General features: G+C 41.2%; 1 protein-coding gene across 15 annotated transcripts in view; it reads right to left on the reverse strand.

Moving 5' to 3' along the window:
- Nucleotides 1–13,766, reverse strand: part of NCOR1 (nuclear receptor corepressor 1) — a 144,789-nt gene that overhangs the window by 25,808 nt on the left and 105,215 nt on the right. For 10 of the 15 annotated variants that reach the window (XM_032616171.1, XM_032616176.1, XM_032616173.1 and 7 more), the window contains 7 exons: nt 10,972–11,145; nt 10,104–10,264; nt 5,212–5,332; nt 5,018–5,119; nt 4,554–4,654; nt 1,880–2,048; nt 751–891 (listed from right to left, as the gene is read on the reverse strand). In XM_032616171.1, the coding sequence (XP_032472062.1) occupies nt 751–891; nt 1,880–2,048; nt 4,554–4,654; nt 5,018–5,119; nt 5,212–5,332; nt 10,104–10,264; nt 10,972–11,145 (969 nt within the window). The remainder of the gene's footprint in view (nt 1–750; nt 892–1,879; nt 2,049–4,553; nt 4,655–5,017; nt 5,120–5,211; nt 5,333–10,103; nt 10,265–10,971; nt 11,146–13,766) is intronic. The other 5 variants (XM_032616180.1, XM_032616181.1, XM_032616183.1 and 2 more) reach the window with 2 other exon arrangements.

A 13,766-nucleotide genomic window follows, 5' to 3' on the forward strand; every position in this document is an offset into this window, starting at 1 on the left:
CTACAGAGAAAATCCAGCTCTTAGAAAATTTCACAGGCCTTCAAGATTGAGGAGTCCTTACACTGTTTTTAGTATTTTATCTAGATTAAAATAAAATAATTGAGGTAGGTTAAGATTTAAGGAAAGTGAGCCATTAACAAAACAAAACCACAGCTATCATTTGATGAATGCACATCACATGCTCAGCACAAGACTGCACACCTGTCTCTAATCCTCACACAATGGTAGGTACAATCCCTTAATTTACAGAGCAAGAAATGGACACAGAGAAATTCACCAGGGAACAGTGAAGTTAGGATTCAAATAGATGTCTTTGCTCTGTCCATTATACCACTCTATCTATCTGCCTCACAATAAAAACAAAGTTCTCATGATGAATTTCACATTTTAAACTCACTTAACTCAAACAGAAATAATCTACAAATTATATGAGCATTCTAACAGTTACCTATGGTATGACCAATTATGTTTAATTTTTACTTCCCTCCACTGTCACGTACCACTTGATTTATATGTAGATATGAACATAAGTTTAAACATTTATTAATATAAATTTCATGTTAATATATTACCTGTATATTTCATATTACATGCATTAGTAATATATTTATATGAGTTTCATTTATATATTGATATAAATATAAATTTCAGGTTGAAACGACAGAGACTGAATACAACCTAATTCAACAATGGAAATTTACTACACGAAATTCAATGTATCTAAACAGCATTCTGGAAACAACACCTCACCCTCCAGCGGTGCTGACACAGGAGACTCCCTCATGGACAACCCTTGCTTTAGAGCTCCTTCCACTGATTCATAGCTTCTTTTGAGACTGATTTCATGAGCTGTTCTCGGACTCCTCGTCCCTTCTCGGGCATTCTTAATATCTGCAGGACACAGACACAAGAATTGCTCAGACAGAGCCCAAGGCCTATTGTATGGTAAAAAAGTTATCTTAATTTCATAATCTCACAAAAAAAATATATAAAAACTGGTCTTAATCTACTATATACATCTGTGCACATGTCATTTATAAAAATGTTTTCATTCACTCAAATATATTTATTGAGTGTCAGGCATAAACCAGGCTTGCAGATTAGGTTAACAAATTAAGTCCCTTCCCTCATGAAACTCAGCAGTACTGGCAGATACAGATAAATTACTAGGTGGTTACACACAGTAACCGGTACTATGGACAGTGGGCTATGAGAATGCTGGAAGGGGATCCTGACATCTGAAAGCTCAGATAAGGGTCACTGAACACAGCACTGCGGTTCACGAAAGTCACTGTTGACTGAGCCAGTGTGGACACAGTGGGCAAAGGGGAGATTCACACCCTGGGTGGGATAGCATGAGATTTCATCTCACTACTCAGAACAGCATGCAATTTAAAACTGAAACTTAAGGATACACCTAAAGATAAATGCTTACATACATACAGACATTAAAATAGTTATATTTAAGCAGCATTTAAATTCAATACTCTTTCTAGGATTATCAGACTATTATCTACTCCTTAATTCTTAACACATAAAATAGGTACCCCTTTAAAATAAAAGTGATTCTATTAAAGTTAAACAAAGATTCTTTTCCTAGGCTAAATCAAATGACCACAGCTGGCGATGTTAGCTACCACTCAGGGGACACGTAGTATGGGCTCTGCACTGTTAATCACTTTTCATTGACTGTTTCAGTTAATTTTTCACAAAAGTTTCACGAGAAGTACCAGCATTAACCTTTTTTTACATTACAGAGAGGAAACTTGGGCTCAGGGAAGGAAAACTAACTTTTCCAAAGCAAGCGTGTAGGGAACCAGAATCATATCCTTAGTCACACATTACAACACTGGCTTCAGTGTGGAGATGCAATACTTACTATCGTAAGATAAGATGTGTCCACTTTTGCCTTCATAAATAACATGGCCTTTGGATGCAGCTTCCTCTCGGCCTTTCTCAGGACTGCTCTCTTCAATGGACAGTCTAGAAATGGGTCCCTTCACCAAAGCCTCAGTTGGTATGCCAGCCTGGGACAGAGCCGGGGTCCCCTGTCATCAATTCAAACACAGGCACCACAAACATCACTTGACTTTACAGGACACACGGACGCTCAGAAAATGTAACCTGCCACACCGAGAGTCAGAGCAAGCCATGTCCTCAAATGAGACAGGCCAGGACATGACGGGAAATCAGACACACGTTTTGTAAACGTAAAGAAACACTGTACCTTGGTCCCTGAACCCTGCCGTAACAAAACTTCTTAAAACGCTAACAGGTATCTGAGCTGATGAGCTTTCCTCCCCGCCTCAAAGTCAGACCTCTACGAAGGTACTTAACTCTCAGAAACAAAATGTGTCTGAAGGCCTAAAATCACGGAAATGTAATAAAGCTTTTTCAAAATTTCTAAGAAAAATAAGTCAACAAATTAAGTTTTAAATTAAAGTACCACAACCTTCTCTCATATTGTGATAAGAGGGAAAAAGAGCTTTCAGTTACTATACTGTCTGCTGGGTTAGACCTCTGGTCATCAATAAGAGGGGACAGAAAACTCAGATGCCCCCGTGCTGTGATGTGACTCAGCTTAGGTTACATCATCCGCGTTTTCACCATCACTAGTCCTCTTCTGGGTTGCCTATGGCCACGGTTCTTGTTACCCTTCCTTCAAGGGAAGCACTCATGGAACCTAAAGTGTAGAACACTTTGCAAAGTGAGCTGCCTAGGTTGCATGGGAGAGTCGGGGGCCCAGCCCCAGCCCACACACACTCCAAAACTCAGTGTTCCCAAAACTCCACTGAGGCCACTCTGAACCCATGTGTCCCTGCAGGACAGTGATGGGGTCCACGTGTCCACTCGTGCAGCCGAGAGGTGAGCTCTGTGGTGAACACCCAGAAACCCTCGCACCCTCTTTGGAAGCGCTCATGTCACACAGACAGACAGATTTGAAAATCGACAGGCAAAGCCCAGCCTCACTTGATCCAGTTTGGATACTGGAGCGAAAACGAAGAAGGAAAAATAAGATGCATAGGCCATTTATTTTTCTTCTATTTATATTAAAGTGTTTGCTTATTCTGAAAACTAACATCAAGGGACTGGATAACTTTGGTCAAATGTGAAAGGAGAGATCTGAGAAGTTAGCGTGTAACTTTCCAGATCACTACACACATGCTCTATAACCATGTCTCAGAAAGAAATCACTGGACTCTTGTTAAAATGGAGATTCTGGGACTTCCCTGGTGGCGCAGTGGTTAAGAATCCAACAGCCAAGGCAGGGGACACGGGTTTGAGCCCTGGTCCAGGAAGACCCCACATGCCGCAGAGCAACTAAGCCCATGCGCCACAACTACTGAGCCTGCACTCTAGAGCCCACGTGCCACAACTACTGAAGCCCGCGTGCCACAACGACTGAAGCCTGCACACCTAGAGCCCACGCTCCGCAACAAGAGAAACCACCGCAGTGAGAAGCCCACACACCGCAACGAAGAGCAGCCAGCGCACCGCAACCAGAGAAAGCCCATGCGCAGCAACGAAGACCCAACGCAGCCAAAAATAAATAAATAAATTTTTTTTTAAAAAAAGGAGATTCTGATTCCATAGGTCTGGAGCAGGGACTGAAATGTCTGCGTTATTCTAACAAGTTCCCAGGAGATGCCGCTCCTCTGGAGCACACTACACTTGGTCAGCAGGGTCCTAGGGCTGGCTCTCGAATGGGTGCTGGGCAGAATTCCCTGAAGAGCTGGAGAACACAGACTGCTGGGACCCGGCCCCCATGGATGAGACTTCAGGAAATCTAGGGCAGGGATTCAACATTGATATGTCTAACAACTTCCCAGGTGACACTGCTGCTGCTGCTCTGTGGAACAAACTCTAACCACCACTGTCCTAGGGAACAGAAACAGAAGTCAAGGAAGAGGAGCAGAACAGAAAGCTCGCGACAGGCACGTGCTCGAAAGCACAGGATTCTGTTTACAATGAATTCCCAAAACAGAATTTTCCTTTTCCAGACCTACATTAATAAAGAGGCTAAGGACTGTTTAACATTTCAAACTAAAATTTACATCTAACTGAGGAAAAGAAAGACCTTTTATTAATCAAAATTGGCACCTTAGCCTAAAATTAGAAGAAGATACTTGACTTCTGGTGTTTTTGTCAACACCATCCGTATTTCCTGAGACTACAGACCTTCCTTCTCAGAAGGGGCAAAGCAAGCAAACAATTTATAATGATTTTCCTCTCAATTCCTATTTAAGCTGAACACACGGTAAAAGCTTTGCCAGGAAGGCAGTGAGAGTTACATCAATTAGAACTTGCTTCTTCTGCCAAGTTGCAAATAATTGACCTTTTCAAATGAACCACAGTACAGATGATATGGCTTGTGGTCGAAATGATCGCATTACTGTCTCTCTGCAGGCAGTTTATAGATCTGAGGTTTATCATCACTGAGACCCCGTTCCATAACCCAGAACAACGAACAACACAGTCACAAAACTACTGCTGGAACAGCCAACACGCTCGAGACATCACTTCTGGTTTTCTCATGAATGAGCGCAACTAACCTGGGTGATAGAGCCCCGGAGGGATGGGATGCTCTCCACAGAAAGTTTGCTGGAGGGAGTTCCCCGAGTTATACTTCCTTCTTGAATGGCTCCTGTGGTACCTGAATAAAAACAAAATCATTAGCGAATCACACCCCTGCACCTGCAAAAAAAAACACAAAAAAACAAAAAACCAAGCAAACAAAATCAGCCCCTACTTCGAAGAGAGGAAACAGCAGCACAAAAAGAATAGTTTTTGTTTTACTGAAATGTACTTTTAAAATAATTTTGCAATTATTAAAAAGGACTGTAGAAATATGAAATTTCAAAGTTTTAAAGTCATTTTTATACAGAAAGGAAACTTACATTTAGAATTTAAAGGCTCTAGTTTAAGAGCCCATCATCATTAAAACACATTAATGACTTCCTTTAATATATTTATTGGGGACCAGAGTTTAGTATTTCTGCCAAACAGCATATTTTACCTCTGACCACTCCTTCATGTTGGGCTCTGACCAATAAACCCTCAGGTTGTGAGTTTTGGCTTCGGGGAGAAAACTCTTCTTGCTTGATGTAGGGCACAGTAGCTATGGACCAAAGCAAGAGAAAGTGAGCTCAAGTGCTGAATCCCTGACTGTGACGCTACAAAGGCAGAGACGGCCACGTCCTCCTCACTGACCTGGCTTGGCGGCCTCCTGCTGCCGCGGCAGTCCCAGGGAGATGGAGCCCGCCGAGGGCTTCGCTGCCTCGGGAGCATAGGAGGCCTGATTAGGAGAAGGCAAGTAAGTGCCGGGTGTTCCCTAAAAATAATGTTAAAGGACTAGAATAACACTGTCTTTTCACAAGGTCAACTATATATTTAAGGTACACGTTTCTGTTTATAAAACTTACCACTCACTCCCCACCAAAATTAAGAACAGGTATTTATAAAGCAAGAAAATCCCTGACACAGATTGGTTAAATTTTTAAAGTTTTTAAAGGGAGCAAGATATGTCTTCCAAAATTACCATAAATTTTATGAAGATGATATGCATTACTTACAAATTACATAAATAAAAGCACTTAACCATACACGCAAAATGTAAGCTACTATTATTAACAACGTTATCCCTCGTAAAAATGCTATGGGATAGAAGCACCAATGAAAATGGTGGAGTAAGGACTTCCAAAAACCCTCCTCCATAAAGGCAACCAGAAAACTAGCAAAAATTTTAAGAATCAGCCTTTTTTTGGTTTTTTTTTTTTTTTTTTTTTTTTTTGCGGTACGCGGGCCCCTCACTGCTGTGGCCTCTCCCGCCGTGGAGCACAGGCTCCGGACATGCAGGCCCAGCGGCCACGGCTCACGGGCCCAGCCGCTCCGTGGCATGCAGGATCCTCCCGAACCGGGGCATGAACCCGCACCCCCCGCACCGGCAGGCAGACTCCCAACCACTGCGTCACCAGGGAAGCCCAGAATCAGCCTTTTAAGAACTCTTTTCCAACGCTTTAACCAAAGGCTTGTAGAAATCTGGGAGCATTTATTCAAGAAAAATGGCAGAACCCAGGTAAGAACCATGAGCTCTGTGACACCTGGACTTGCTCTGCTGCCCCTCCCACCCCCCCCACCCCCCAACCCCCGCCAGCTCTGTCTCAGCCTTGAGAACCCACAGCCCTCGACCATGGTGAAAACCAACAGTCCAGCAGACAGCACAAGGGAAAGAATGGGGTTATCATTCCCAGGTAACTGTCATGATCAGACTGGTCTGACGGTTCTCTGAGAGACCCACTTGCAAAGCTGTCTTTTCTGGCCTGACTGTGGTGGGGAAGAAAGTCCAGGCTTGTCAAAAACTGTCAGAGTCAATGGATTAACCTCTCCACTGGCTGAGGCAGGAGAGAACAGCTAGGGTGAAAAAACAGGCTGAACAGAAACCTTAAGAGGAAAAGCTAAGGAAAGAGATATTCACAAGGGATTTGAAAAGCTCCAACATCTTGCTAGGAACCTAGAAGGCCAAGTGCACGTGCAAGGCTGTGTACCCGCCAGGGAAGACATAAGGCGGCCATGAGTTCTCACCGCTGGCTGACCTCAAGGCTCTGAGAAAGCAGGAAGTGAAGACCAAGGCAGAAGTGCCAGCTGCCTGGCTGAACGCTGCAGGCATATCCCAACATACACACAGAGCCCTCAGTAAAGACTTGGGAACTTCGTCTTTCTGGGCACTGAACTCTCTGTCTAATAACTAGCTGACCACTAATTAAGCAAATAGAGACTTCAGTGGCCACACATGACACAAGAATACAGACTTTACTGAATTAGCTCAAATAAACAACAACAAATCCTAGGGAGAAAGGAGAATCTGATTTCCAGAGTTCCACATTATGTTATGTGTTTCAACCAAAAATCACAAGACATGCAAAGAAACAGGAACATATGATCCATACACAGGAGGATTAAAAAAAAAAAAAAAAAAGCAGTGAATAAAAACTGTCCCTGGGCTTTAGATTTGTTAGGAAAAGACTTTAAGTCAGCTATTACAAATAAGTTCAATGAACTATAGGGAACCACGTATAAAGAATTAAAGGAGGGCTTCCCTGGTGGCGCAGTGGTTGAGAGTCCGCCTGCCGATGCAGGGGACATGGGTTCGTGCCCCAGTCCGGGAAGATCCCACATGCCACGGAGCGGCTGGGCCCGTGAGCCATGGCCGCTGAGCCTGCGCGTCCGGGGCCTGTGCTCCGCAATGGGAGAGGCCACAACAGTGAGAGGCCCGCGTACCGCAAAAAAAAAAAAAAAAAAAAAAAAAAGAATTAAAGTATGAAAATGATGTCTCATCATATAGAGAATATCAACAAAGAGAAAGAAATCATAAAACAGAACCACGCAGAAATTCTGAAGTTGAAAAGTATAAGAATTGGAGAAAAAGAAAACCTCTCAGCAAACTAGAAATATACAGAAACATCATCAATCTGATGAAGGGCACCTATGCAAAGTCTGTAGTTAACATACCTACGAGTGAAATATTGAATGCCTCCCTCCTAAGATGGGCAACAAGCAAAGTATAATCTCTTCACCACTTCTATTCAACATTGTTCTAAAAGTTCTACCCTAACCAGTTTAATAAAACAAGGAAAAGGAAAGGCACAAAGATTGGAAAGGAAGAAGTAAAACTGTCTTTATTTGTAGACGACACACATACAGAAAAAGTCCTAAGAAATATACCCCCCCCAAAAAAAAACCAAAAAACCCTGTCACAAACAGTAAGTAAATGTAACAGGAGATAAGGTCAAGATATAAAAATCAACTTTTTTCATATACCAGAAAGAACCAGAAAAGGAAAATTTTTTAAATATCACTTATAAAAACATAAAATACATTATAAATAATCAAATTAACCGATTAACAAAATTAACAAAACATGTATAAAATCTCTACAGTGAAAATTACAAAATACTGCTGAGAGAAATCAAAGACCTAAATAAATGGAAAGACGAACACATGCATGGATTAGAAGACTCAATTTTCTTAAGAATTAATCTACAGATTTAATGCAATACGAACCAAAATCCCAGCAGAATTTTTTGTAGGAACTGACAAACTGATTATGTAACTTATATGGAAATACAAGAGACACAGAAGAGCTAAAACAATCTTATTTATACGACTGCAGGACTTATATGACATGATCTTAAGACTTACTATAAAAACCACAGTAACCAAGACTGGCGCTGATGAAAGGATGGACAAGTAGGTCAATGGGACAGAACAGAGTCCAGAAACAGACCCAAACATGCAAATGGGAGAGAGAAAAGACTTTTCAACCAACGTGACGGGAATGCAGATCCACATGGATGGATGAGGCCCATCCTCGCCTCACTGTACACAGAAATCAGTTTCACGTGGACCTAAATATAAAAGCCAAAACTATAAAGCTTTCAGAAGAAAACCTGGGAGAAAATCTCCACAAGCTTGAAACAGGCAATGATTTTTTAGAGAAAAAGAACTAGTCATAAGAGGGAAATATATATATATGGACTTCCATCAAAATTTAAAACTTCTACGCATCGAAACACACAAGAGAAAAAAAATATATATATATATATAAAAAACAGAATTTTCATCTGTGATGTATAAAGAACTTCTGCAACCTAGTAACTAAAAGGTCCAATAAAAACAGATAATGAGACAGTCACTTCACAATCAGATGTACAAATGGCCAATAAGTGTATGAAAAGCGCTCAACATCATTTGTTATCAGGGAAATGCAGAATAAAACCACAGTGGAATACCACACACCTACTAGTATGACTAAAATAAAAAAGAATGACAACAGCAAGTGGAACTCAGACTGTGCTGGTGGCAGTGGCACTGTAGAGCCACTCCGGAAAACTATGAAGTAAAACATACATCTACCCAGACATTCCGCTCTCAGGACCTATACGAGAGAAATGAAACCACATGTCTACAAAGAGCCCAGTATAAGAATGTTCGTATCAGCTTTATTTACAGCAGCCAAAAAGCAGAAACAGCTCAAGTTTCCATCAACAAGAAAATGGATAAACAAATTGGTATGTTCACCCAATGGAGTATTATTCAGCAATAAAAAGGAAGAAACTACTGATTACACAAAAACCTGGACGGGGACTTCCCTGGTGGTGCAGTGGTTAAGAATCCGCCTGCCAATGCAGAGGACACGGGTTGCAGCCCTGGTCTGGGAAGATCCCACACGCAGTGGAGCAACTAAGCCCGTGCGCCACAACTACTGAGCCTGCGCTCTAGAGCCCGCAAGCCACAACTACTGAGCCCACGTGCCACAACAACTGAAGCCGCGCACCTAGAGCCCGTGCTCCACAAGAGAAGCCACCGCAATGGGAAGCCCGTACACCACGACGAAGAGTAGCCCCTGCTCACCGCAACTAGAGAAAGCCTGCGTGCTGCAACAAAGACCCAATGCAGCCAAAAAAAAAAAAAATCTGGACGAATCCCTGAAATCATTAACACTAAGTTAAAGAAGACAGACAAAGAAGAGCCAAAATGTAAGACTCCATTTATATCGAGTTCTGGAAAAGGCAGAACTAACCTACAACAACAGAGAGCGCTTGAGGCAGTGGAGGAAGAGAGCCTAGGAGGGGCGGAAATGGCCCCCAGCCCAATGGGGGCGCAGTCACTGGTGGTGAACGTCAGTCAACCTGACTGAGGCTTTACAGTCAGACCACATCCAGAGAGAGAGGCCAAGGTCAGAATAAACTAGGGCTTACCAATCATCTACAGTTTAATATTAGAACCTTTAAAATAGTTATCCTCTAGTACTTGCAACTATTCCATCTCCATTCATGCTACACTACACTTCAGGGCACACGCACCTTTCCCGAGCTAAACCAGACGGGTGCCACTGTCACTCAACCTGGGCACATGACTCGAATAAACTTCCTGTGTGTGGTGTGGAATAGAAAACGACTGCTGCATTTTCAGGTCACTGTCTCTTCAGAAACAGACACATTTTTATTTATTAGGACTCTGACAAATTAATATGGGAAGGAGGGACAATTTTTACCAAAGCAAAAAAACAACAGGCCATCTACTGGGAAGAGAAGCCCTTTTACCTGTGAGATGGAGCCTCCCAGTATAAAAGATGGTTTTTCTGAAGCCACTGTGGTTTTGGATGATGGGATGAGAGGAGGAGGTGGCCTAGTGGGTCGAGTTGTTGGAAGCCGAACCCCTTCAGGGAGGTTAGTTATCACTTGATGAGGAGCAGGCTGGAGGACTTTCAAAAGGGAGAAAAAACATTTAAAATAGTCAATTTCCTAGTTTGCAACATTCCACCTATCTCAATTGTTTCTTCAATCACGTTTAAACTGTGAGTGCAAGATGAAGTTGAGGATGAACATTTCTTTCACTTAAATTAAACCTGTATCCATACTCAGGTCACAAATGGTATTTGTGAGGTTGAAATACTCAACTCCCTGGCAAACCAGAGCTTTCAGGCTGACGTCCATTTCAAACTATTTCTGCTCAGCATATGCAAGTGGCAAACAATTTTTTCTCTCTCTCCATCACTCTTTGGACCTCACGATGGAGGTGAGAAAAGGGTGTTTCTTAGGAACAGCTGATATTACAACTCTGGAGAATATACAGATTGACTGACAACCAGTTATACGTCCTCTTTGCATCCTGCATAATTTGGAAACATTTGCTGATTCTGACTCTCACAGACACTTGAATTTTTTTTAGGGGGGTGGATCTCAAGATTTTTACAAAGTACATGTACTCTTAAAAGAAGGCAGTCAACGTCACAGTACACATGTATGAACACAAACCTCCCAGTGGCCCAGTGCATCTCAACTGAATACAACTGAAGATGGAATGCAGAGAAATTCTGAAACAGCAAGGACGCATCCTGGGAGTACACCACCCAGGTCATCACGTGTAGGCTGATGGCCAGCAGCCACGGCACAGAGGAGCGGTATTTACCTGGCGGGACACTACAGCGGGCTGCACTCACATCGGGCTGTGGCGCAGCTTTACTGACTTCTCTCGGAGAGAGCCTACACGGTGATGCTGACCTTGCTGCGGTACTGGGCATCTGTGCTTCCTGTGCTAGAGCACGTGTGACCTCAGCATAAGGCATATAGGCGACTGATTTTCCTATGAAAGTTAAAGTTATCAAAATAAGGCAAGAACCCCATATTAAAATAGTAAGTGTGAAAGGACCAAGCCCACACCATCCAGGGGCAGATCCAACTATACACTACTATCAACATCTAAAATTCCCGGGGGGGAATCCACCCACAGAGAGGTTTTAAAAAACCCTCTAAATCTAAATCTTCTGTGCAAGCGTCATTACTGTGACCTAATAAAATCCTCAAAAATCCAATTACAACTTTTTCTTTCAAATCACAAAGCATTTCTCTTTCCTCTCGTTAGGAGAATCAAGTATTTCCACATGCAATAAAGACCACAGCAGGCAAACATCAGATTATCCAGCCATTCTGTGAATTCAAGTATGGCCTGAATTAGAGGCCAGAACTCTGAGGATTTCAGCTGTTATAATTAGCCTGTTGAAGCCCACTGCTTAATATTCAGAGAAATAAATGTAATCAAGAAATGGAAGAAGGATTTCAAAAGATACAGATCAAAATAATTTTTAAAGGCTACACAAGCTTATAAAACTATGAATTTTACTGTAGTAATGCTGATGAAAATTATTCCACATCATTTACCTCTACATAAAGTATTAAAAATAACTTGAAGCATTTAAAGGGCATATCAGATATGCAGAGTCATATTAAGACTTAAAAACACACATATATGTAATTATATATATAATATAAATATTTTCTTTTTTTTAAGTGAATCGACATACTGTAATTTTGGAAAATAAGAAAAGCACAAAGAAGAAAGTAAAAACTCATCTGTAATCCAAACCACTTTAAATTGTGGCATTTTAATGTCTGCCGGAACAAATTCCCATTCATTTTTTATTCTTTTGCTTACCTAGTCTTACCCATTTATTCTTCCAGATAAAACTAAATTTAAAATCATTTTGAATACTTCCTCCCCAAACAAAATATCACTGGAATTTTCAGTGGACGTGCATTAAATTTATCTCCTGTATTTATAGGAGACTTGACATTTTATAATGAGCTTTCTAATTGAGGAAGCTAGATGTTTTCACATAGGTCATTTTTCATAATTTCATTAAAAGTATTCATAGGTATTTTATATTTTGTTGTGAGGAAAACCATCTGTTTAACATACATGGGAATATATATATATTTATATATACTGGTTACTGCAGAAATATAAGAAAGAAAGTTGTAGATTTCTGTATATCAATTCTTTCTGAGAAACTTAATGAACTTTCCTCTTAGCTCTAATAACTTTCTCAGTTAATTCTCTTAGGCTTCCTAGGTGAATAATCTTACCCTGTGAATAATAACTTGTCTTCTCCCTTCAACAGCTAAACCTCTTGTTTGGTTCCTTTCTTTCTTCCTGCACTGCAGTAAGTAACACTGGGCATCCTCACAGGTCCTTTTCTAAAGAGAAGGTCTCTAGCATTTCACTTTTAAGTGGATGGCTTGTGACTGGTTTCAGATGGAGACTCATTAGCACAATTAAAACGTTCTTTAGTTAACTAAGATATTTTTTAAAACCAGCTAATAGGAATCTGTACTATGGGCAGAGCACTGTGTATTACAGGAGTATCTCGTTTAGCCCTCGTGACTAATGAGATCATTAACACCCTTTGACAGAGGAGGAAACTGAGGCTCAGAAGAATCACACCTAACTGCCCAACCAAGGCTGGAGATTTTTCGAAAGCAGTGCAATTCCTGGCCCTGAGCTCTAAACCATCCTGAGTGCAATGGTGTCTCCCTGAGCACTTGGGTAGAGAAGTTTCAGATGCCTCTGGGGTAACCATGAAGATGATGTTACCCGTTCCTTCTCTGAAGGATTAATATAATGAATTAGATTATTAAGTGTCCTAGTACTGTGCAGATTTATGAAATAAACCAACTTTAAAAGAATATCACTTCTCCCTGTCTAGAGAATTCAACGTGAGCGTGCACTGCAATATAGATTACATATATTCAGTGTCTGATTGTTTTATAATCAGGTGGGAAAACACACTTTGTCGTAATAGTGCTAAAGAAAAAGATGAAGATTTAGAGGCTTTAAATATAGCTATTTAAATCATCATGTGCTCGGCTGAAAACATGAAGGAACAACAACCACAAAATACACTAGATTCAGCTGCACAGAGGCATTAACTCTTATTCTGATTGGACTGATTTTAAAACCCGCATTAGGATTTCACTTCTCTCTCTCTACATGTGTAAAGTCTGAGTCCTTTCACCGTAGAAAAAAGGTTTCCAACTAAAGCAGGAGTCAACTTGTGTAAACGTCACTGGAAAATGAAAACAATCTTTCTCTGAGGTTTTTTCAAGCTTTTCTACAAGTGGAAAGGCTTAAGCCACCTGTCTCATTGATATTAAGAGAAGGTGAACACAATCAAACAGGTGGACAACAGGTGCTGCCTGTTGCCTTCTAAATGAGCCCATGAAGGTAAAAGCCAAAACTGTGGTCCTACCTCATGTGGACAATACCAGTTTGGTGATGGTTTACATGTAAATCCTCTTCTCACTATATTTACCATCCTATAAACTATTCTACGATGCTGCACTGAAAACATTTTTATCAAACAGTCTACATACAAGCAAGTTAACTGCAAATATAGAAATGTTATTTGGGAGATTACCCTTTAAGCG

This window comes from Phocoena sinus, chromosome 20 (assembly GCF_008692025.1).
Source record: "Phocoena sinus isolate mPhoSin1 chromosome 20, mPhoSin1.pri, whole genome shotgun sequence".
Classification (NCBI taxonomy): domain Eukaryota; kingdom Metazoa; phylum Chordata; class Mammalia; order Artiodactyla; family Phocoenidae; genus Phocoena; species Phocoena sinus.